This window comes from Piliocolobus tephrosceles, chromosome 5 (assembly GCF_002776525.5).
Source record: "Piliocolobus tephrosceles isolate RC106 chromosome 5, ASM277652v3, whole genome shotgun sequence".
Taxonomy (NCBI): domain Eukaryota; kingdom Metazoa; phylum Chordata; class Mammalia; order Primates; family Cercopithecidae; genus Piliocolobus; species Piliocolobus tephrosceles.
Window position 1 is genome coordinate 133,931,104 of NC_045438.1, and position 25,505 is coordinate 133,956,608.

Consider the following 25,505-nt stretch of genomic DNA (forward strand, 5'->3'; position numbering starts at 1 on the left):
CCAGGGCAAAAACCAGTGTGCCCTTACACTGGCAAAAACCAAAGGTTCCTCACACCTTTAGGGTGATGCTGGAGTTCAGAAGCTCAATCTGCATGGGGATTACCACTGGGATCTCCTCATCCTCCAAGAAGGGCCCCAGGCCATTGAGCACCGAAGTGAGCAGCTCGAGGTCACAGCCATGAAGCAATAAATGTAGGAAGCCATTTTGTGAGGCCAGGGGGGAACGAACAGCTGCTCCAGGCCCCACCTCAAAGCGAAGGCCCACAGCTGGCCTGATGTAGCCAGTCTTCAAAGCTGAGGATTCCTGAAAGCAGGTACCTTTGCAAAGAAAGACAAGAAAGACAACTAATTAACTGCCAGGGAGTCTTCCAAGCACTTTATACATCAATATTCATACTAACCCTATGTCAAAGGAATATCATCATTCTCATCTGACTGAACTAAGTGACAAAGAATAACTTGCCCATAATTACATAATTAGTAAGTAGCAAGGAGACGATCTGAACCCAGGCAGTCTGATTGCCAAGTCCATGGGCTTAGATACTTTGCTATAATGCCTTGCAAAGTGCAAGAGAGATTAAGGACTGGCCTTGTTATGAATGTGAAGCAGTGGGCTAATGGCCAAGGAAAAGCTCTTAAAACATAGGACCCCCAAACTCTACTAAATTTGGATGTCTCCTCCTTTCTCTAAGTCTTCGTTTTCTCATCTGTCCCTCATAAAGCAAAGCAGGATCTATGCTAATCTCTCCAAAACTCCAAACAGAACAATCTCAGGTGTAGCCAAGGATCTTGTGGAACAACTTACACATTTATGGAACTGTAAATTGGTGCAAACATTTTGCAAAACAATTTGGTATTATCTAGTAAAGTTGAAGTTGTGCCTACCCTAATGATCTAGAAATTATATTGTCAGAAATACAACCCTTGGGAAACTCTCAAACATATATTCCAAGAGACATGTACAAGGATGTTCACAGCAACCCTATTTGAAATTGGGGAAAAAAAAAAAAACTAGAAACAACCCAAATGTCTGTCCAGAATAGAATAAAAAAGTAAGCAGGATAATGGGTACAGGTATATTTTGGGGGTGATGGAAATGTTCTAAAATTGGGTTGTGGTGGTTACACAATTATAAAACTACACTTAAAATGAGTGAATTTTATGCTATGCAAATTATACTTCAATAAAGCTGTTTTCAAAAAGCAAACTGTGCTGTGCACAGTGGCTCATGCCTGTAATCCTAAGACTTTGGGAGGCTGAGGCGGGTGGATCACTTGAGTTCAAGATTTCAAGACCATCCTGGGCAACATGGTGAAACTCGTCTAAAAATACAAAAAAAATAAGTCAGGCGTGGTGGCGGGCGCCTGTAGTCCCAGCTACTGAGGAGGCTGAGGCATGAGAATCACTTGAACCCGGGAGGCGAAGGTTGCAGTGAGCTGAGGTCACAACCACTGCACTCCAGCCTGTGCAACCCAGTGAGACTCTGCCTCAAAAAAAAAAAAAAAAAGTGTATGTATACAATAACATTATATAGTAACGAAAAATGAATGAATTATAGCTAACTCAACAACCTAGAGGAATTTATAAGAGTATCACATTACTTGAAAGACGCAAATCACAAAAATAGTACAATCTATTATTCCATTCAGAAAAATATTAAAAAAGCTAAATAATACATTAATATAAACAAGCATACAAATTATAAAGTAAAGCAAGATAACAATGAATACAAATTCAGGATAGTGATTACCTATGACAGGTAAGGGACAGAAGGAGGTTCAGGAGAGGGACTCCCAGAGACTTCAAAGGTAATGGTACTGTTGTATTAATTAGACTAGGTGGTAGGGCCGGGCATGGTGGCTCAGGCCTGTAATTCCAGCACTTTGGGAGGCTGAGGTGGACGGATCACTTGAGGCCGGGAGTTTGAGACCAGCCTGGTCAACATGGTAAAACCCCATCTCTACTGAAAATACAAAAATTAGCTGGGTGTGGTGGTGCGTGCCTGTATTCCCAGCTACTCAGGAGGCTGAGGCAGGAGAATTGCCTGAACCTGGGAGGCAAAGGTTGCAGTGCGTTGAATTTGTGCCACTGCACTCCAGCCTGGGCAACAGAGCAAGACTGTGTCTCACAAAAAATTTAAAAACAATAAAACAAACTAGGTGGTGGGTACACGGGTTCATTGTATTGTTATTATTTTATGCCTTACATATATCTTATAAGTGTTCTTCAGTATCTACTCAATATTTTATTTTTTTTTAAGAGACAGGGTCTCACTCTAGCCCAGGCTAGAGTGCAGTGGTGCAATTATAGCTCACCGTAGTTTCAAACTTCTAGACTCACGTGATCCACTCACCTCAGCCTCCCAAGCAGCTAGAACTATAGGCATGCACCGCCACGCCCAGCTAATTTTTTTTTTTTTTTTTTTTTTTTTAAGACAGAATCTTGCTCTCTCACCCAGGCTGGAGTGCAGTGACGCGATCTCGGCTCACTGCAACCTCCACCTCCCAAGTAGCTGGGATTATAGTTGCCTGCCACCACGCCTAGCTAATTTTTTTGCATTTTAGTAGAGACGGGGTTTTACCATGTTGCCCAGGGTGGATTCAAATTCCTGACCTCAAGTGATCCACCTGCCTCAGCCTCCCAAAGTGCTAGGATTACAGGCATGAGCCACCATGCCCAGCCTGTATTTTTTGTAGAGATGAGGTCTTGCTATGTTGCTCAGGCTGGTTTCCCGCCTCAGCTTCCCAGTGTGCTGGGATTACAGGCATGAGCCACCATGCCCAGCCAATAATTTTTAAATGAAGTATGTAACATAAGCCCAGATTTTTCCTGTCATCTTTTATAAATGATAATTCACATCAAAGGACTGAATCTGAATGACAGAAGTTCCCTGATCAGATAGTTTTACGTTAAGAGATACACAAATGAAGTGGACGCTGTCCTCATGTATAAGCTCTAGGAGTACCTGGAAGTGAAGACGAAGACTAGCACAGTGAATGCAAAGCCCCAGAAAGCTCTGAGAGGCTCCTTGCAAAAAAGGCTTCAGTGGAGTTCTTCCTCCCCCAGTGGCTGCTGGAGAGAACTTGGCACTAGTCGAGTGGCTGCCCTTAGAGCCCAGTGACAAGTACAAGTTAAACTGTGGCTGTCCTAGACAAGTCCCACGATCTGTCGTAGAATGACCACCATCCTTACCTGGGCACTGTCCACGCAGGAACTGCCAGAGTCCCACGGTGCCCAGCTGCTGGAGGGTCAGTTCCTCTGCTTGCAGGGCCACAGTCAAGTCCTCACCACGTACCTCAATCCCAAAAGACACCTCGTTCACCTTCAGGACCACAACTGAGACCTATCAAAGGAGATTCTCTTAGTTTTAAGTCCCAAGCTCCCAGCCCAGAGCCTACCCTCTGCAGAGAAGAAAGCAGAGCAGCTGACCGGGTGAAAGATGAGGTCTTCTCCACTGGGTGAAACTGAACTGTTGGCTGCTGGTGACCCCTGGCCATAATTATTCACAAGAGGACTCTCTTGAACACCAGCATTATCTGGGACATTTGAAAGAGATCCTGGTGGAACAGATTCTAGACCAGACTCTGCATGAAAAAGAGGACAAATGAGTTCAAAAGTCAAAATATTCTGTTCAAATCCAACCTCTACAAACAATGACAACTGTAAAAATAAAACAAAATATTTATGGCATTCATGAGACAACTAGAAATTTGAGAACTAACTAGATATTTGATGAATTTATGAATTACTGTTAATTTTTTAAAGTGTAATGACATTTAGTCCCTTTTTTTTTTTTTTTTTTTTTTTTTGAGACAGAGTCTCAATCTGTTGCCCGGGCTGGAGTGCAGTGGCCAGATCTCAGCTCACTGCAAGCTCCGCCTCCCGGGTTTACGCCATTCTCCTGCCTCAGCCTCCCAAGTAGCTGGGACTACAGGTGCCCGCCACCTCGCCCGGCTAGCTTTTTGTATTTTTTAGTAGAGACGGGGTTTCACCGTGTTAGCCAGGATGGTCTCGAACTCCTGACCTCGTGATCCGCCCGTCTCGGCCTCCCAAAGTGCTGGGATTACAGGCTTGAGCCACCGCACCCGGCCGGTCCCATTTTTAAGTCTGTAAACAGAAGCAACCCAAGCGTCCTTCCATGGATGCAAGGATAAGCAACGTGGTATGTAAATAAATACAATGGAACACTATTGAGCCTTAAAAAGGAAGGAAATTCTGAAACACGCTACAAAATAGAAGAACCTTGAGGATATTATACTAAGTGGAATAAGCCAGTGATAAAAGGACAAACACTGCATGATTCCATTTATATGAGGTACCAAAAGTAGTCAAATCTATAAAAGAAAGTAGAATCATGGTTGCCAAGGGCTGGGGGGAGGGGAAATGAGGAGTTACTGTTTCATGAGTACAGTGTTTCTGTTTCGCAAGATGAAAAACATCCTGGAGATAGACAGTAGTAATGATTGTACAACAATCAGAATGTACTTAATGTCACTGAACTATCCGCTTAAAAATGGTTAGGATGGCAAATTTCATATGTATTTTACCACAATTTTAAAAAAATTAAGTCTGTATTTTCTAGCAATGTATAACTGAAAATATTTATGGACAAAAGGATATGTTTGGGATTTGCTTCAAAATAATATGGGATAAAGGAAAGTGGGCAGTAGTGTATATAAAACAAAATGGCCATGAGGTTTTTTTTGTTTTTTTTTTTGTTTTTTTTTTGAGATGGAGTAGTCTCGCTCTGTCACCCAGGGGAATGCAATGGCGTGATCTTGGCTCACTACAACCTCCACCTCCTAGGTTCAAGCAATTCTCCCACCTCAGCCTTCCAAGTAGCTGGGATTACAGGCGCGCACCACCATCCCTGGCTAATTTTTGTATTTTTAGTAGAGACGGAGTTTTCACCATGTCGGCCAGGCTGGTCTCAAACTCCTGACCTCAAATGATCCGCCCGCCTTGGCCTCCCAAAGTGCTGGGATTACATGCGTGAGGCACCGTGCTGGCCTTTTCTTTCCTTTTAGACTGGATGCTTCCCAAGGCAGAAATCCAGTCTCAAGTTTAATTGCTGTCTAAGGTGAATATGTAAGAACCCCAGGAGATTTTTCAGAACTTTAATGTGATTAATTTCAGAATTAGGTTTCACCTCAAGTGATCCGCCCACCTAGGCCTCCCAAAATGCTGGGATTACAGACGTGAGCCACTGCACCAGGCCTGCCATGAGTTCTTAGTTTCAAAGCTAGGTAATGGGTGTAAAGGGTTCATTATTTGATTCTGTCTACTTTTGTATATAGACACGAAATCTTCCATAAGAAGTTAAAAATAGTAACAAAACAAACATAACCAGTATACAAAACAAAAATAGTAACAAAACACCACCCAGCTTAAGAAACAGTGCATTCTCTTAAATTAAAACCACAGTGAAATATTAACTCCCTCCTGTCAGAATTGCTACTCTCAAAAAGATTAAAGATAACAAGTGTTGGCAAGGATGTAGAGAAAAGGAACCCCTAGCACCCTGTTGGTGGAAATGTAAATTAATATGGGCATTACGGAAAACAGTATGGAGGGTCCTCAAAGCTAAAAATAGAGTTACCATATCCACTTTGGGGTATATATCCAAGGAATATGAAAAAAAAGTATATCAAAGAACTATCTCCACTCCTGTGTTTACTACAACATTATTCACAATAGCCAAGTTATGGGATCAACTTATGTGTTCATCAACCAATGAACAGATAAAGAAAATGTGGTACGAATACACAATGGAATACTATTCAGCCTTATGAGAGGGAAATCCTGTCATTTGTGATAACAGCTGAATCTGGAGGATGGACAATATGCTAAATGAGATAAGCCAGGCACTGAAAGACAGAAACAGCGTGTGCTCCCTTAGACATGGAATGTAAAACAACTGTGCTCATCAAAGCAGAGAGCAGGATGATGCTTGACAGAGGCTAAAAAGGGAAATGGGAGGGGATAGGAGGAAATGTTAGTGAAAGTATATTGTTTCAGTTAAACAGGAGAAATAAATGGTAAGTATTTTAGGTGACAGAGATGTTAATTAGTTTGGCTCAAAAATCCCACACTGTATATGTGTGTGTGCATATATATCATAGGATCGCTTAGTATTAATACCACACAGATACAATTATAATTTGTCAATATAAAATAAATAAATAAACAGGACATCCCTTCTTTTTTGAGATGGAGTCTCGCTGTCACCCAGGCTGGAGTGCAATGGCACAATCTTGGCTCACTGCATCCTCCACCTCCCCGGTTCAAGCAAGTCTCCTGCCTCAGCCTCCCGAGTAGCTGAGATTACAAGCACCTGCTACCACGCCCAGCTAATTTTTGTATTTTTAGTACAGACGGGGGTTTTACCATGTTGGCTAGACTAGTCTCCTGACCTCAAGTGATCCACCCGCCTCGGCCTCCCAAAGTGCTAGGATTACAGGTGTGAGCCACCATGCCCAGCCTAGATACTCTTAAGGGATCATTTCATAAGTTTCTATTTCAATAAACTGAAAGAACCAGTATAACATACAGAGGTAATTCCTAAAAGTTTCTCATTTTATTAATAGATAAAAAGCTCCTATTTTCCAGTGACAACACAGGCCAAAAAAAAAAAAAAAAAAAAGACTATAAACACACTCACACCACTGATACCAACCATGAAACTAATCCTGACTTAGCTATAAGGCTGTAAAACTAGTACTCTATCCTTTGATTTGAATCTCTTTCTGTGATAAAAAGTCAGTTATTAACCAATCACCTAGAAACGTGGAATTAAAACCAAACCCACAAATCCACTAAAATTTCTCTTTCTCTCTTTTTTGTCTTGGTTAAGAAAATGTCTACATTATCATCTCTCAGCTCCTCTTTAACCCTGCCAGTCTGATACAGGCAGCAGAGATAACCCTTTCTGGACTTCTGCAACTTTGCCTGGCTTTGCTCCCACATACCAGACTCCAAGAGCATCACAAAGCTATCACTGCCATCACTGTCCACTGAAATCCGGTCTTCAGGGCCACTGCTATCCAATGAGACACCATCAAATGACTGTTGAGATACTGTCCTCTTCATGGAGAAAAATCGGAGTCGTGCAGCACCTCCACTCACTGGGGCTGCCACCCCCTCATCTGTCTTGGCCATGGGCTCCCTGTTTAAAAAAAACAAAAACAAAAACCACAAATGTGGCTTTGGAGACATGTTTGTTCCCATCCACTTACAATACCCATCCCTTTCAGCTCAGACAACTGGATAAAGTTCCCAATATTGGGACCATGCAACTTTGACATCACCTATTACTGGCTGTAAAGAGATCAAGTCATTTTTCAATCACTGGCCTTTCTGAATCTTTTTATTCCAACATTGCTAACTGCATAGACAGCGCTCTCATATCAACATTAAATGTCAAGGTTATTCAAGGTCGTCCCAGACTCAGAAGAGATCAGCTACCTACTGCTCTGGTGCTGATGAATGGCACCTGAAGCCACCTGCATTCATCCCATAAGTATTTAGTTGCTTCTGTATGTAAGGTACCATACTAGGCACTAGGCAGGAGTGGGAGATGGATCAATTGATGAGTAAGACATTCCCAGTTCTAGACAACATCAAAGAGGAAAAAGGACAAGGAGAAGAGGATCAAGAGTGGCTTCGTGGTAGGAGGTAACATTTGAGGTGGTCCTTGAAGGATTGTGAAAGTGAGAAGAGGGTATCCTATAGACAAGAAATGGCATAAACAAAGGCATAGAGCCAGAAACAAAAAGAGAATGGTAAGAATAATAGCTCTGCCCAGCTGAAAACATAGGTTTTGTCAGGGAGAGCAATGGAAGATAAAGTTAAAAAGGCATTAACACAGTGAAAAGCAACCTTTAAGGAACTTTTAATACCACCTTTCCACTTTACAGATGAAGAAACTGTCCCAAGGTCATAGTTAAAGGTAGAATTAAGAAAAACTCAGGCCGGGCACAGTGACTCACGCCTATAATCCCAGCACTTTGGGAGGCCAAGGCAGGCAGTTGGCTTGAATCCAGGAGTTCGAGACCAGCCTGGGCAACATGGTAAAACCCTGTCTCTATAAAAAATACAAAGATTACCCAGGCATGGTGGTGCGCGCCTGTAGTCCCAGCTACTGGGGGCTGAGGTGAGAGGATTACCTGAGCCTGGGAGGTCGAGGCAGCAGTGAGCCGAGATCACACCACTGCACTCCAGCATGGGTGACACAGTGAGACTCTGTCTCAAAAATAAAAGACTCAAGTCTCCTAACTTCACATTAAGTGATTTTTCACTTTACCACAAGGGTGGCAGCCAAATCATAGAAAATCTTGAATAAAAAATTATTTATTAAAATGCGTTGAAAACTATAAATTGCTATATGGATGTATCGTAATAATTGATTATGCCATACTTAAGAAGTTCAAACTAAATTCAGGGGTATGAGGGAAAAGCATGAAGGTTTTGGAGTAGGGAAATAACAAGATTATATCTATGTTTTAGGATGTTTGGCCTGACTTTTTCAAACAAGCTGGAAAGGAAAAGACTTTTAGCAAGTAATGGATGTCTCATAAAATAAAATAAAATAAAATACCACCAATATAGAAGTCAACCATACTTTTTATACACTAAAAAGTGTTCATGTGGGAACAGATAGGGAAAACTGATGTGAGATTCCCTAGAGCAGTGTTCTCAAAGTGTGGTCCTGGCAGGAGCATCAGAATCAATGGGGAACGTGTTAGAAATGCAAATTCTTGGGCCCGGTGAGGTGGCTCATGCCTGTAATCCCAGCACTTTGGGAGGCCAAGGCAGGCAGGTCACCTGAGGTCAAGAGATCGAGACCATCCTGGCAAACATAGTGAAACCTCGTCTCTACTAATAATACAAAAATTAGCTGGGCGTGGTGGCACACGCCTGTAGTCCCAGCTACTCGGGAGGCTGAGGCAGGAGAAGTGCTTGAACCCAGGAGGTGGAGGTTGCAGTGAGCCAAGATTACACCACTGCACTCCAGCCTGGGCAACAGAGTGAGACTCCGTCTCAAAAAAAAAAGAAAAAAAGGCCGGGCGCGGTGGCTCAAGCCTGTAATCCCAGCACTTTGGGAGGCCAAGACGGGCGGATCACGAGGTCAGGAGATCGAGACCACCCTGGCTAACACGGTGAAATCCCGTCTCTACTAAAAATACAAAAACTAGCTGGGCGAGGTGGCGGGCGCCTGTAGTCCCAGCTACTCGGGAGGCTGAGGCAGGAGAATGGCATAAACCCGGGAGGCGGAGGTTGCAGTGAGCTGAGATCCGGCCACTGCACTCCAGTCCGGGCTACAGAGCAAGACTCCGCCTCAAAAAAGAAAAAAAATGCAAATTATCAGGCCCCATCTCATTCCATGAATGAGAAATTGGGCTCAGCAAACCATGTTTTTGGTTTTTTTTTTGAGACGGAGTCTCACTCTGTCACCCAGGCTGGAGTGCAGTGGCGCGATCTTGGCTCACTGCAACCTCCACCTCCTGGGTTCAAGTGATTCTCCTGCCTCAGCCTCCAGAGTAGCTGGGACTACAGGCGCATGCCACCACACCGTTAATTTTTTGTATTTTAGTACAGAAGGGGTTTCACCCTGTTAGCCAGGATGGTTTCAATCTCCTGACCTCATGATCCGCCTGCCTTGGACTTCCAAAGTGCTGGGATTATAGGCCTGAGCCACCGTGCCCAGCCACTATGCTTTAACAAACCTCCAGGGGATTCTGACAGAGAAACTATTAAAAAGCACAGACTGTTACCAACCTGAAGGTTTGGCAAATGCATCAACAACTTTAAAAATGTAGCATTTGACCCAATAATTTCACTTTTTGGTTTTTATTTTATTTATTTACTTATTTATTTGTTTTTGAGACAGAGTCTCGCTGTCGCCCAGGCTGGAATGCAGTGGTGCAATCTCAGCTCACTGCAAGCTCCGCCTCCCGGGTTCACACCATTCTCCTGCCTCAGCCTCCCGAGTAGCTGGACTACAGGCACCCACCACCACGCCCAGCTAATTTTTTGTATTTTCAGTAGAGATGGGGTTCCACTGTGTTAACCAGGATGGTCTCGATCTCCTGGCCTCATGATCTGCCTGCCTTGGCCTCCCAAAGTGCTGGGATTACAAACGTGAGCCACCACACCCAGCCACTTTTTGGTTTTTATTCTAAAGAAAGATTTAGATATGTAAAATATTCACAAAGATTAATGTTCACAAAAATAAGGACATTTCATACAGCATTGGTTCTACCTGAGAAAAATGGGAAACAGACTAAATGACTCCCCAGATAGAGGACTGGATCAATAAATTATGATATATCAATTTACTAGGATATAATGGAGCAATTAAAAATCATGTATTCAGCCAGGGGAAGTGGCTTATGCTTATACCCCTAGCGCTTCGGGAAGCCCAGGTGGGAGAGTCACTTGCACCCAAGAGTTCAAGACCAGCCTGTGCAACATGGTGAAACCACATCTCCAAAAATAAAAATAAAAATAATGTATTCATGTGCCTAATGAATGGGAAAATATCACAATAAAACACTGAGTGAATAAAGCAGCAGGTAACATTGTAGAAATAATATAATCCTATTGTTGTAAAAACAGTATTTGTGGATATTATATGCATAACCATCCACAAGTGTACACATGAATGCAGAAATACAAATATTGGAAGAAAATACACTCAAATGTAAATAGTGGTTATCTGTGGATTGTTACAAGTGATTTTTATATTTTCTTCTTTACTCTCTTATTTCCTGCATTGTCAACGCGATAAACACAAACCATTTTTATAATTAAAAAAATTAAAATTATAGCCCAGGCACAGTGGCTCATACCTGTAATCCCAGCATTTTGGGAGGCCGAGGTAGGTGAATCACTTGAGCCCAGGAGTTTGAGACTAGCCTGGGAAACATGGCAAAACTCCATCTCTACCAAAAATACAAAAATTAGCTGGGCATGGTGGCACATGCTTGTGATCCCAGCTACTCAGGAGGCTGAGGCAGGAGGATCACTTGAACCTCGGAGATCGAGGCTGCAGTGAGCAGAGATCGCACCACTGGGCAACAGAATGAGACCTTTCTCAAAAAAAAAAAAAAATTAAAAATTAAAATTATGACAAAAGTGGTCAGAATATGGACAGCCTAGCCCTGTGGAGTATTTACACCTATAGGATAAAAGGAAGAGAGCAGTCAAGGAAAAAGAAGACTCCTTCAGAGAAGTGAGAGTAACTGGGTGGGGTTACAAATGCTCAGAATGAATGAACTGATCGGAGAAGGGGGACTGAGGAAAAGGCCACAGGCTTGGGCAGTTAGGAAGTCGCTGTTGATGTTTTAAAAGGGCTCATTTCACACAGCTTTCTTTTCTCTTTTTAACCTCTGCTCTTATTCCATCTCCCTTACTTGTCTCCATTTAGAAAAGGCAGCACATTGGGCGATTAGGAGTGCAGGCTTTTAATCCATGTCCCACCACTCACAAGTTGTGTGATCCTGAGCCTCAGTTTCCTCATCTGTGAGATGGGGAGTGATATTAATACTCACCTTATAGGGCTATTATAAAAATCCAGTGGACCAATATTATAAGTACTTAGGACTGTGTCTTGTCAGGCACAGAAGGCACTCAGTAAATGCTGATTAGTATTATTATACAATTCAACCCTTGAAGTTTTCCTCTCCTTCCTCCTTGCTGTCTGTCCTAGCAGGTACTAGCTCACCCATAGGCATTACTTGGAGACCCACTTAAGATAATTCACTTAGACAAAAGCTCTAAATGCACTGGTTTTCATACCATGGTCTCTAAACCACAAAGTGTTCCAGGAAAGACTTCCCTTAGACTCAATTATCTTTCCTAAAACCACGAGGCAACCATGGGAAAATCCATACTTTTCCACTCTTCTCACTGTGCATTTCTGTGTTTTTCTGTTTACTCCCTACTCTATCTCCGGTGCTTAACACAGAGCCCAGCACACAGAAAGGGCTCAAAAGATATTTGTTGAATGAATGAAATTCTTCCTTCTCTATTACTGTGGCAGACACTGATAAGGTACCAGAAAAAAACAAGTCCAAAGCCACAGCTTTTCTATTTACAAGACATAGGATATCTATGAGCTCATCCTCTCTAAAGCCTCAGTTTTCCCAGCTATAAATTGGGGATATGTCTAAGGCCACCTTACCAGGCTGCTGTGGGGATCAAATCAAACAAAAAAATTACATGAAAACCCACTGAAAATAATATACATATGCCAGTATTATTATTCCAATATAGCATATTTGTATCAGTAATAGTGAAGCAAGTTGGGTACAGTGGCACGTGTCTATAATCCCAGCTACTCAGGAAGCCAAGGCAGGAGGATTGCGGAGCCCAGCAGTTCAAGACCAGCCTGGCTAATACAGTAAAGGTCCGTCTTGAGGGGAAAAAAAAGTGAATCAGTGAAAAAGGAGATAATCTGATTCTAAGAAGCAATAAATATTGACTTGAAAACTGCCCATTAAATAGGCCATTCTATGCATTCTCCTGGACTGTATGGTACTCCCTAATCTAGAAATGCATACAGTAAGAGGCCTTAAACCCAATGATTAGAACTGGGAGAAGGAGATGGAATGAGTGAAGGAGGCACAGAACCACTTACTTGGCTGGCGGGAGGGACAACATCTTGTGCATGGTGGAGGTCATTCGATCTCTGCCCAAACTGAAGGCATCCTTAGTCAGGGACACAGCTTCCTTGGTGAGGTCCATGGTGGCATGTAGAGCCTCCTTGGTGGCATCCTTGGTCATATGAATAGCACTTGACAATTCTCCCTCGATGTTCTTCAAGGGGATGAGCTCACCCTGTCCATTCACAGCAGTCTCCCTGCCAGCCGGGGGCTTCAATGCAGCTGGTGAGCTGGAGGCTTGGGTTCTGCTCAGTTTTTTGGCCTGTAGGGACTCTACTGCCTCATGACCCTTCTCTGCCAGCTGCTGGGCAAGTGGACCCGAGTCCTGCAGTTCTCCATTGCTATGTGGCCTCTCCTGGGATACATCCTGATTTTCAATGATACTTTCCTCCAGGACCTTCTCAGGGCTTGCTGGGCCCTGGTCTGATGAGGCATCAGACTTCAGTTCCCGATCCTCTGAAGGAGATAGCTCTGAATCTACGAGGCTAGTGCTATCTGAGCCTGCAGAGTCAGCATCGACAGCACCGGGGGCAGGATGCATAAGCAGAGCCACCTCAGCACTGGGAAAAAGAACTCCAATGCAAGCTGTCTGGTCCTGCAGGGTAGACCCAGTCATTGACTCTGTATCCTTAGTCAGCTGCTCCTGAAGCCTCTGCAGCACCTCCTTCAGGCGAAGCAGAGCCAAGTACTGGTAGTGGTCAAGTCTCACGCGGACATGGGCCGGGGAATGTACAAGCATATGAACATCTGCTACATCCTCCAGCTCTGTCAGAGGCCCTTTGTTGTCTATACCACTACTGCCTTCTTTCAAAATTTCCATGACTTCTGTAAGTCCTGATAAGCTTTTCAAGTCATGCTCAGTCTTTGACCGCTGATGGGACATACAGTCAGGGGCAAGAGCCTCAGACTGGACAGGACTTCCAAAGCTGGCTGATGGTTTCAGCTTCCCCTCTGAGGCCAAAAGGAGCTTTCGTGCCTGGGCTTGCTGCCAGCGGAGGGGTAGGCAGGCCCAAATGGACAGGGGGAAGGGGGCTACAAAATTCAAGGTATGGCCTTTGAAGTTTTCTGTTCCTTCAAAGTCCAAGGAGATCTGGGTAAAGTGGACAGACCAGAGATCCCGGGAAGCCTTAGGCCTCTGGGGAGGGAGGGTATTAGGCTGAGGCAGGCAGGAATCCATCTGAAAGGCATGATGCAAAAAAAGCATGTGCAGAAGGCTAAAGCCACCTGGAACCTTAGGAAAGTGATCATAATTGGAATGAAAGAACTCAGCAGCAGCAAAACCCCGGAAGAGACTCTGGAGGTCTGAACAACTACAATGTGGGGCATGACGTGTATTGGTGGCAATCATGCCTGATGCAGAGAAGACAAGGGCCTGGGGACGATGCAACTCTGCCCGCTCTCTCTTTTCCAGTGGAAAGCTCACCTTCACAGAGAAAATGAAACACAATTCAGAATGATCATCTGAGTATCTCAGCATCCCGCTATTAATATACATGTAAAAGATCATTTGGGCTGTGAAACTATTTTCTTACTTCCACAACATGGACAGAGCAAAATCATGGATTATGTCTATTGGAAAAATGCAACTGTGGCTACCAGCAGGGGATAAAAGTCATACTCTCCCCTCACCTTCAACCAGAATGCATCTAGTCGGATGTCCAAGTGTTCATCTTTCTGACTTGAATCTTCCAGCTTGTAGATAGCTTTGAACTGCTCCAAGCTGCGGTATAAATCCAGGCAAAAGAGGTTTCCCCAGAGCAAACTGACAGGATCCATAGTAAATGTCAGACCATTTAACTGAATGTAAAGATTAGGACAAGGAACTGGAAAGCAGAGGGAAAAAAAGAAACATAACTGTAAACAATCCTGTAAAAAGCAATAGCTAGGCTCTTACCACCTAATATTAACTATATTATGAACAGAGCAAAGGTACACATTTATACAGGGCACAGGGTTTAACAAAAGTGTGCTAAATTTACTCAAACACTGAAAACTCCTAACAACAAATAAAAATATAAGTAGTGGCCCCAAGGCTGACAAACGGGAAAAGCACAAGCTAGATAGAAGAAACAGCCAGCCTAGATGCTTACCTGGAAGCTCCTGATTATCTGGGAAGTAATACTCCGTGAACTCAATATGAATGGCAGAGACCTGGGTGGGGAGGTTGTGAAGTTTCCGACTGCAGGAAAGGAGTGTAGATGGCTTTTTACTTGGCTGTCCAGCGGTGGAAACCTGAACAATCACAACTTACTATTAGTATCAACAATCAAACTTAGAGCAGACCTCCATTTCCGCTTAGGAAGCATAAAGCCTCTACCATCCCTCCAAAATCTGTCACGGGGAACACAGTGTATTTCACACATATTCCAGGCGTTCTCACACCTGCCTCACACTCTACACGAGTTAGTTTTTTCAGCGGGAGGTTCAAAGCAAAGCATTCATAGTAAAACTGGGGGAATTCCCAAGTCCTGATCTCACCAGCCCTGCTCAGAAAGAAACAGAGCAAACTATTAATCTTCCCAGAAGTGAGGTAAATAGTCCCCAAATTCCAAAACTTTGTTCATACTGTTCCAGTTGCCTTCCAAGTAAACTGCTCCACCTCTTTCCAACCATGTCCTCACCTGGTGGATGTCCAGGTCATCCACCCGTACCACCAGGCAGCTAGAGCGTAAGCGGTTCCATGCTGGAGGCCGAAAGGCAGCCTGTCTGCCCTGAGAGGAGCTTCTCTCAAGAGGGTGCTTTCGAGGACTGGAAAGAGAATCTAAATAAAAATAAGGTGGGAAAAAGAATCAGATACATTCAACTCTCATTATTAATAGAATAAGGAAAGTAAAAATCCTAAGATCATTAATGCTATGTGTAGGAAAGAGAGCTTAAAACTGTCTAGCTCCTAGATGAACTCAAAAATATTATTCTTAAGACCAAGGCAACAGTCTACTGAATAGAGATGATGACATCAACACTGCGGCTATCCCTGGGGTCAAAGAGGTCTCTGTAAAGAAAAAAGTCACTGATGTCTCTTCATTAGATACAGTTGGGATAATTAGCTAGTTCCTGCTTTATCTTCACTGTTATTCAAAGACAAATGGCAAGAGGCTAAGCAACTGGAGTCTTCCAGTTCCTCATAACCCACCTGCTCTTCTCCGAAAGGGAGAGTCTACTCCCAGGTGCCAGGGTGGTTTCAGACCCGTCTCTTCATGCCACTTCTCCATTTTGCTCTGAAATTCCATCACCAGCTTCTGGGCCCACTGGCCTCGGGTCTCCATGGCCTCACAGTGGCGTACCCAATGTTTGCAGCTATCACCTGTGCAAAGAAGAAGTGAAAAGATTTTAGCCCAAGATCTTGATGAATGTTCCAATTTTTCCTTTCTGTCAGGATAGTCACAGTTCAGAATCTGATTCCTCACCCACAGCCCAGAAATCTCTGGGATAAGGAAAAATTATCCAATGATAGGTTGCACATTCTTCTGGATTCCATATGTGATTTTCCCCAAAGGCTCCCTAAAGGCAAGCTGTTGACTGCTGCCATATTTGACTATGGACTACTGGAGAGGCTCTAACACTAGTAGAAGCGAGGGGCTGAGAGTAGAATCAAAAGCAGTATCTCAGGCCCTATATATCTCCCTTACTCACTTTCTCTCATTACTGATAAAGAATCATCAACAGTGGAAGCTGCAAGTTTCCAGATGTCCTCTTGAAGAGGGATATCTCCAACACCCCTCTGAGCATGCACGGCAATCTCTGGCAACCTCCTGTTAAGCAGTCAGGGATGAATCCAGGAATCTGCCCTCAATATTTTGGGCTATGCTAGAATTGGCCCCATTCAGAGTTTTCCTAACCTGCCCAGTGGAAAGGGTAATAGTCAAACGCCATCTTGCGGAAGGTAAGCTGCATGGCACCACCCATGAGTCTGTTTGCAGAGACACCTATAAAATAAAAATACACGTGAACGGCAGTGGAAGGAACAAAGAGGCCAAAACACCACCTAAAGCTTGCAGAAGTCCTCTTAAGGACCGGCTTCAAAGCCCAGCTGATAACACGGTATGGCCAACAGGCCACGATGCGATGTGATTTGCAAGGCTGAGGCCCTCTTTTGAGTTACAACAGCCAATGGACATGCTCTAAAAGATCCAAAAGAAAGTATATTCCATTGTATCTGTAAATGGTTGCCAGACTTCCAGAAAGGCAAAAGAAACCACCAAACTCAGGATTCAGAAATTACAGTCCTAGGTTTCCCAGACACACTCTACAGCCTCGACTGTTTCTCCAATCCTAGTATTATTTTCCCTCAATACAACACATGAAAAGGCAGAAGCCAAATTCCCCCAAAACATAACCTACATTATTTCCTTTCATATCCTGGCCTCAGAGCTAAAGCTGTTATATTAGACAATGATTATATACTATACATACAAAATACCACAATGCTAAAAACGCTACACAAACAGGGACATTATAAAATAAACACATAGAATATTATAGGTAAACTGAAATTTTTAGCAATAAGCCAAACATTACACTATGTTTACTGTGAATTTATATTTAATTCTTACTAAATGAATGAATTTTCCATGTTTCTATCATCTCTCTCCAATTAGACTAAAGAACTGTAAAAGTAGAAACGATTTCTTCCACATGTGTGTATTGTCTGGGTCACCCTATTCAACTTCCAGCCTGTCGCCTACTAGTATATCTAGCATAGAGCCTTGTAAGTAGTAGACGCTCAAAAATATAAGAGAAAATACCACAGAAATGAGTGAAGGGAAATACCATAGAATTCTCTAGGTATAAGCTTGCATACCTTCAACCAGTAAGGTCATTTCCATCCAATCGACATTTTGCCATCCCAAATTCTCCTAACAAGAGAGACCCCTATACAATGTTTCTGTTTCTCTACTCTTCATAATCACCTCAAGTTGGCTTTTAAGATATTTTTTTCCTAATTGCCCTCTCTCCATGAAATGTTAATACCACAAATATATGTTAATGTACTATATGTATATATATATGCTTTAACATTTTAAAAAGAATATGTATAAATCATGCTCTTTTTATTCATTACTGGGTTACGAAATGCGAAATAATTTTTAAGTTAAAAGTTAAATTAACATTTTAAAAAGATATTAATATTTAACTTCACAACTATATTTGCTAAGTTTTAGTTTTATGTATATATTATAATGTCTCAAGTTAAACATGCAAAAGATCAATTTATATAAATATATAATAGCAATACAATCAAAATTTTAAATATTCTATTTTTTTTCAGCAAATGAAAAACAATTAAAAATTTTTAATTTTTTTTCTTTTTTCTGAGATGGAGTCTCACTCTGTTGCCCAGGCTGGAGTGCAGTAGCACTATGTCGGCTCACTGCAACCTCTGCTTCCTGGGTTCAAGCAATTCTCCTGCCTCAGCCTCCTGAGTAGCTGGGATTATAGGCATGCACCACCATGCCCAGCTAATTTTTCTATTTTTAGTAGAGACGGGGTTTCACCATGTTGGTCAGGCTGCTCTCCAACTCCTGACTTTGTGATCCACCTGTCTCAGCCTCCCAAAGTGTGGAGATTACAAGCATAAGTCACCATACCCAGCCAAAAATTTTAATATCTTAAAATTATTTTTAGTGACCATAACCTTTAACTTTTGCTTGATATAATACCTGGCCAGGCACTGTGGCTCATGCCTATAATCCCAGCACTTTGGGAGGCCGAGGCGGGTGCATTACTTGAGGTCAGGAGTTCGAGACTCAGCCTGGCCAACATGGTGAAAGCTCATCTCTACTAAAAATACAAAAATTAGCTGGACTTGTTGGCACATGCCTGTAATCCCAGCTACTCAGGAGGCTGAGGTAGGAGAATCACTTGAACTCGGGAGGCAGAGGTTGCAATGAGCTGAGACGGCATCACTGCACTCCAGCCTAGGTGACAGAGCGAGACTGTCAAAAAGAAAAAAAGAAAAAAAGAAAAGAAAAGAACTTTTAGAGGAGGAGGTAGAGCAAGATGGCCAAACACACCCCCTCCGGTGATTATTCAGCAAGAACATCAAATTGAACAACTATCCAGGCTGGGCATGGTGGCTCATTCCTGTAATCTCAGCATTTTGGAAGGCTGAGGTGGGCCTGGACAACAGGGCAAAACCGCTCCCCTTGCCACAAAAAAAAAGTGTTTTAAATAGCTAAGTATGGTGGGGCATGCCTGTAGTCCCAGTCGGGAGTCCTAGCCTCAGTCAGGAGGCTGAGGCAGGAGGATCCCCTGAGCCTGAGAGTTTACTGCAGTGAGCTGTGATTGCACAACTGCACTCTAGCCTGCTTGGCAATGGAGCAAGACCCCGTCGCAAAAAACAAACGAAAAATAACTATCCACACAGGAAATCATCTTCCTAAGAACCAAAAATCAGATGAGTGATCACAGTACCCAGTTTTAACATCATATTACAGAAAGATGCACCAAAGAAGGTAGAAAAGACAGTCTTGAATTGCCGACACCACCCTACCCCCAGCCTCCTGGCAGTGGCCTCCTGGCTCAGACAGCATCCGTGTGCTTCGGGGAGAGACCTCATAGTAATTATGGGACTTTGCATTGGAACTCGGTGCTGCCACAGCAGAAAGCCAACACAGGGCAGAATTCTGCCAGTGCCCACAGAGCATTCAGACCAGCCCTAGTCAGAGAGGAATCATCCATCCCGGAGGTTATTAGAGGTTATTACCTGAGTTCTGGCTAGCCCTACCACTGCATGCTAAAGTGCTCTAGGATCCTTAAGAAATTTGAAAAGCCACAAGGATTGTTAATTCCTGAGCAACTATTGATGCTATGCTGGGATCAGAGCCAGTGGACTTGGGGTGCAAGTGACCTAGCAAAACATCAACTGGGATAGCCAAAGGAATGCTTGCATCACCCCTCCCCCAACCCCATGCAGCACAGTTTGCAGCTCTGGGAGAAACTGGTTCCCTGCACTTGAGGAGAGGAGAGGGGTGAATACAGAGGACTTTGTCTTGCGATTTGGATACCAGCTCAACCATTATAGAACACGGCCCCAGGCAGAGTCCTGAGGCCCCCATTCGAGGCCTCTAGCTCCCAGATGACATTTCTAGATACAACAGATCCTGGGTCCGAATGGAACCCACTGCCTTGAAGGGAAGGACCCAGTCCTGGAGGGATTCATCGCCTGCTGACTAAAAGGCCCTTGGGCCTTGAATAAACATGAGCAGCACCTAGACAGTATTCGCCACGGGCCTTGGATGAGACCCAGGGCTGTGCTGGCTTCAGGTGTGATCTGGTGCACTCTTACTTGTGGTGGCCACAAGGAGAGACTCCTCCTGCTTGAGGAAAGAAGAGAGAAGAGAAAAGGGGACTTTGTCTTGCAGCTGGGTACCAGCTCAGCCATAGTGGGTTAGTGTACCAAGTAGGTTCCTAGGGTCCCTGATTCCAGGCCTTAGCTCCTAGATGACATCTCTGGACCTGCCCTGGGCCAGAGGGGGGCCCACAGCCCTGAAAGGAGAGACCCAGACCTGAGCGCATTCACCACAAGCTGACTGAAGAGCTCTTGGGCCTTGAGTAACACTCAAAGGAGCTTCCAATATGTCTGGCAGCAGACTTCTCAGTCTGCTAGGAGAGAGAGGCATGACATATTTAAAGTGATGAAGGAAAAAAACTTTTTTTTTTTTTTTTTTTGAGACTGAGTTTTGCTCTTGTCACCCAGGCTGGAGTGCAGTGGCATGATCTTGGCTCACCACAACCTCCGCCTCCCAGGTTCAAGCGATTCTCCTGCCTCAGCCCCCCGAGTAGCTGGGATTACAGGAATGTACCACCATGCCCAGCTAATTTTGTATTTTTTTTTTTTAGTAGAGACAGGGTTTCTCCGTGTTGGTCAGGCTTGTCTCGAATTCCCAACCTCAGTGATCCGCCTGCCTCAGCCTCCCAAAGTGCTGGGATTACAGGCATGAGCCACTGCGCCAGACCAGGAAAAAATTTTTATCCTAGAATAGTATATCCATGAAAATATGCTTCAGACATGAAGGAGAAATACTTTCCCAAACAGAAAAGGCTGAGGGATTTCATCAACACCAGATGTGTCCTACAAGAAATACAAAAGGGAGTTCTTCAATCTGAAAGAAAAGGACGTTAACGAGCAATAAGAAATCATCTGATGGTATAAAACTCACTGAAAATAATAATTACAGAGACAAATATAGAATATTATAACCCTCTGATTATGGTGTATGAACTACTCATATCTTGAATAGAAACACTAAAAGATGAACCTATCAAAAATAACTACAACAACTTTTCAAGACACAGACAGTATAATAAAATGTAAAGAAAAACAACAAAAAGTTAAAAACCAGGGAGATGAAGTTAGAGTTTTTGTTTATTTCCTCTTTGCTTGTTTGTTAGTTGGTTTTTGTACAGTGCTAAGTTGTCATCAGTTTAAAATAATGGGGTATAAGATGTTATTTGTAAGCCTCGTGGTAATTTCAAATAAAAAACAAACTGGCTGGGTGCAGTGGCTCACGTCTGTAATTAGCCAGTTGTGGTGGTGCATGCCTGTAGTCCTTTGGAAGGCCAAGACAGGTGCATCACTTGAGGCCACGAGTTTGAGACCAGCCTGGCCAACATGGCGAAACCTCGTCTCTACTGAAAATACAAAACTTAGCTGGGTGCAGTGGTGCATGCCTGTAATCCCAGCTACTCAGGAGGCTCAGGCACCAGAATTGCTTGAACCCAGGAGGCGGAGGTTGCAGTGAGCTGAGATCATGCCACTGCACTCCAGCCTAGGTGACAGAGCAAGACTTTGTCTCCAAAAAGAAAAAGAAAAAGAAAAAATCTACAACAGATGCACAAAAAAATGCAAGAAATTAAAATGTAGCACTAGAGGAAATCGCCTTCACAGAAAGGAAGACAGGAAGGAAAGTCAGAAGGAAAAGAAGACCAGAAAACAAATTAAATGACAGGAACTTATCAATAATAACATTGAATGTAAACAGACTAAACACTCCAATCAAATGACAGACTAAACACTCCAATCAAAAGACACAGAATGGTTAAATAGATTAAAAAACAAAACCCAATGATCTGTTCCCTACAAGAAACACAATTCACCTACAAAGACACAAATAGACTGAAAAATAAAGGGATGGAAAAAGGTATTCCATGCAAATTAAAGCTAAAAAGAGAAGGAAATAGTGTTTTATATATACACACACACACACACATCTATATACACACATATATATACACATATATCTATATACATACACACACACACACACACACACACATATATATATATATATGTATTTTTTTTTTTTTTTTCTGAGACCGAGTCTTACTCTGTCGCCCAGGCTGGAGTGCAATGGCACGATCTTGGCTCATTGCAACCTCCACCTCCTGGGTTCGAGTGATTCTCCTGCCTCAGCCTCCCAAGTAGCTGGGATTACAGGCACCTGCCACCACACCAAGCTAATTTTTGTAGTTTTAGTAGAAACAGGATTTTGCCATGTTAGCCAGGCTGGTCTTGAACTCCTGACCTCAAGTAATCTGCCCCCCTCCCCCGGCCTCCCAAAGTGTTGGGATTGCAGCCATGAGTCACCGCGCCCAGCCCTGAATTTTTTTTTTTTTTTTTTTTTGAGACAGGGTCTTGCTCTGTTGCCTGGGCTGGAGTGCACTGGTGCAATCATGGCTCACTGCAGCCTTTACTTCCCGGGCTCAAGCCTATAATCCTAGCATTTTGGGAGGCCAAGGCAGGCAGATCCCTTGAATCCAGGAGTTCAAGACAGGCCTGGGCAACATGGCAAAACCCCATCTCTACAGAAAAAAAAAAAAAAATAGCCTGGCGTGGTAGTGCACGTCTGTAGTCTCAGCTAGTTAGGAGGCTGAGGTTGGAGGATCATCTGAGCCCAGGAGGCAGAGGATGCAGTGAGCCGAGATTGCACCACTATATCCAGACTGGGTGACAGAGTAAGGCTCACTTGAAATAATTTAAAAAAAGAAGAAGAAAGGAAAAAAAGAAAAGTAGAAAAATTTCAAGTACATAACCTCATGATACATCTTAAAGAACTAGAAAAGCAAGGACAAACCAAATCCAAAATTAATAAAAGAAAATAAATAATAATAAAAAAGATCAAGCAGAAATAAATGAAACAAAAATAGAAAAGATCAACAAAATAAAAAGTTTTTTTGAAAAGATAAACAAAATTGATAAACTTTTCCCCAGACTAAGAAAAAAGAGAGAAGACCCAAATAAATAAAATGAGAGATGAAAAAGAAGACACTGCAACCAATACTGCAGAAATTCAAAAAATCAGTAAAGACTACCATGAGCAATAAATTGGAAAACCTAGAAGAAAAGGATAAATGCTTAGCTATATACAGCCTACCAAGATCAAACCGTGAAGAAATCCAAAACCCGAATAGACAACAGCAAGTAATGAGATCAAAGATATAATAAAAAGTCTCCCAGCAAAGAAAAGCCCAAGACCCAATAGGTTCACTGCTGAATTTTACCAAACATTTAAAGAAGAACTAATACCTATCCTATTCAAACTATTCCAAAAAAACAGAGGAGGAAGGAATACTTCCAGAATCATTCTGTGAAGCCACTATGCCCCGATAACAAAATCAGACAAAGACACATCAAAAAGAAAACTTCCTACATGAAAGTGTTCTTGGGAAAAAAAAAAAAGAAAAAGAAAACAGAAAACTACAGGCTAATCTTCCTGATAAACACTGATGCAAAAATCTTCAAAAAAATACTAGCAAATGGAATTCAACCACACATTAAAAAGATCATTCATCCTGACCAACTGGGATTTACTCCAGGGATTCAAGGATGATCCAAATATGCAAAACAATCTATAAGATACAACATATCACAGAATGAAGAACAAAAATATATGATCATTTTACCTGATACTGAAAAAGCACTTGATAAAATTCAACATCACTCATGAGAGAAACCTTCAAAAAACTGTGTATGGAAGGAACATAACTCAACATAATAAAACATATATACAACAGACTTGTACCTATTATCATACTCAATGGGGGAAAACTGAAAGCTTTTAAGATTTGGAACAAGATAAGGAGGCCCACTTTCACCACTGTTGTTCAACATAGTATTGGAAGTCCTAGCTACAGCAATCAGACAATAGTAAGAATAGAGTATCCAAATTGGAAAGGAAGAAGTCAAATTATCCTTGTTTGCAGATGATATGATCTCTTATATTTGAAAAAATCTAAAGACTCCACCAAAAAACTATCAGAACCAATAAACAAATTCAGTAAAGTTGCAGAATATAAAATCAACACACAAAAATCAGTAGCATTTCAATAAGCCAACAGCAAACAATCTTAAAAAGAAATCAAGAGAGTAACCCCATTTACAATTCCTAAGTTTATAGGAATAAACTTAACCAAAGAAGTGAAAGATCTCTATAACAAAAACTATAAAACACTGATGCAAGAAACTGAGGAGGGCTGGGCTCATGCCTGTAATCCCAGCACTTTGGGAGGCCAAGGCAGGTGGATCACTTGAGGTCAGGAGTCCGAAACCAGCCTGGCCAACATGGTGAAACCCCATCTCTACTAAAACTACAAAAATTAGTGGTAGGTGCCTGTAATCTCAGCAACTCCAGAGGCTGAGGCAGGAGAATCGCTTGAACCTGGGAAGTGGAGGATGAAGTGAGCTGAGATTGCACCACTGCACTCCAGCCTGGGTGACAGAGCAAGGCTCTGTCTCAAAAAAGTGGAAGCAAGGAAAGCAGGGAAGGGGAGGGGAGGGGAGGGGAGGGGGGGGAAGGGGGAGGGAGGGAAGGAAGGAATAAAAGAAAAAAAAATTGGACACAAAAAAATGGAAAGATATTCCATGTTCAAGGATTAGAGAATCAACATTGTCTATACCACCCCTGCAACCTACAGCTTCAATGCAATCCCTATCAAAATACCAATGACTCCAGACTGGGTGACATAGGGAGACTGCATTTCTATAAAAAATTTTAAAATTAGCTGGGCATGGTAGCGTGCACTTGTAGTCCCAACTATTCAGGAGGCTGAAGTGGGAGGATCACTTGAGCCTAGGAGGTTGAGGCTGCAGTGAGTCATGATTGTACCACTGCAATCCAGCCTGGGCAACAGAGCAAGACCCTGTCTCAAAACAAAAATAGATACCAACGATAGTCTTCACAGAAATGGGAAAAATAATCCTAAAATGTATATGGAACCACAAAAAAAAGAAAACAGAATAGCCAAAGCCAGCTGAGCAAAGAGAACAAAACTGGAGGAATCACATTACCTGACTTCAAATTATACTACGGTGCTATAACCAAAACAGCATGACATAAAAACAGACATTCAGACTAATGGAACAAAATAAAGAACTCAGAAACAAATCCATACATCTACATCTACAGTGAACTCACTGCTGACAAAGGTATTAAGAACATACATTGGGGAAAGGATGGTCTTTTCAATAACTTGTTCTAGGAAAACTGGATATCCATATGTAGAAGAATGAAACTAGACCCCTATCTCTTGCCATGTATGAAAATCAAATCAAAATGGATTAAAAACTTAAGTCTAAGACCTCAAACTATGAAATTACTACAAGAAAACACTGGGGAAGGGCCGGGCGCGGTGGCTCAAGCCTGTAATCCCAGCACTTTGGGAGGCCGAGACGGGCGGATCACGAGGTCAGGAGATCGAGACCATCCTGGCTAACACGGTGAAACCCCGTCTCTACTAAAAATACAAAAACTAGCTGGGCGAGGTGGCGGGCGCCTGTAGTCTCAGCTACTCGGGAGGCTGAGGCAGGAGAATGGTGTAAACCCGGGAGGCGGAGCTTGC

General features: G+C 42.8%; 1 protein-coding gene across 2 annotated transcripts in view; it reads right to left on the minus strand.

Annotated features, from left to right (window-relative positions):
* The window catches only part of UHRF1BP1 (UHRF1 binding protein 1), an 83,310-nt gene that overhangs the window by 6,333 nt on the left and 51,472 nt on the right, over window positions 1-25,505 (minus strand). For both annotated transcript variants that reach the window (XM_023212568.3, XM_023212569.3), the window contains exons 9-18: window positions 16,505-16,591; window positions 15,799-15,969; window positions 15,287-15,426; window positions 14,756-14,897; window positions 14,295-14,488; window positions 12,641-14,088; window positions 6,969-7,165; window positions 3,430-3,584; window positions 3,193-3,343; window positions 56-318 (exon numbers count right to left, since the gene is read on the minus strand). In XM_023212568.3, coding sequence (XP_023068336.2) covers window positions 56-318; window positions 3,193-3,343; window positions 3,430-3,584; window positions 6,969-7,165; window positions 12,641-14,088; window positions 14,295-14,488; window positions 14,756-14,897; window positions 15,287-15,426; window positions 15,799-15,969; window positions 16,505-16,591 — 2,948 coding nt within the window. The remainder of the gene's footprint in view (window positions 1-55; window positions 319-3,192; window positions 3,344-3,429; window positions 3,585-6,968; window positions 7,166-12,640; window positions 14,089-14,294; window positions 14,489-14,755; window positions 14,898-15,286; window positions 15,427-15,798; window positions 15,970-16,504; window positions 16,592-25,505) is intronic.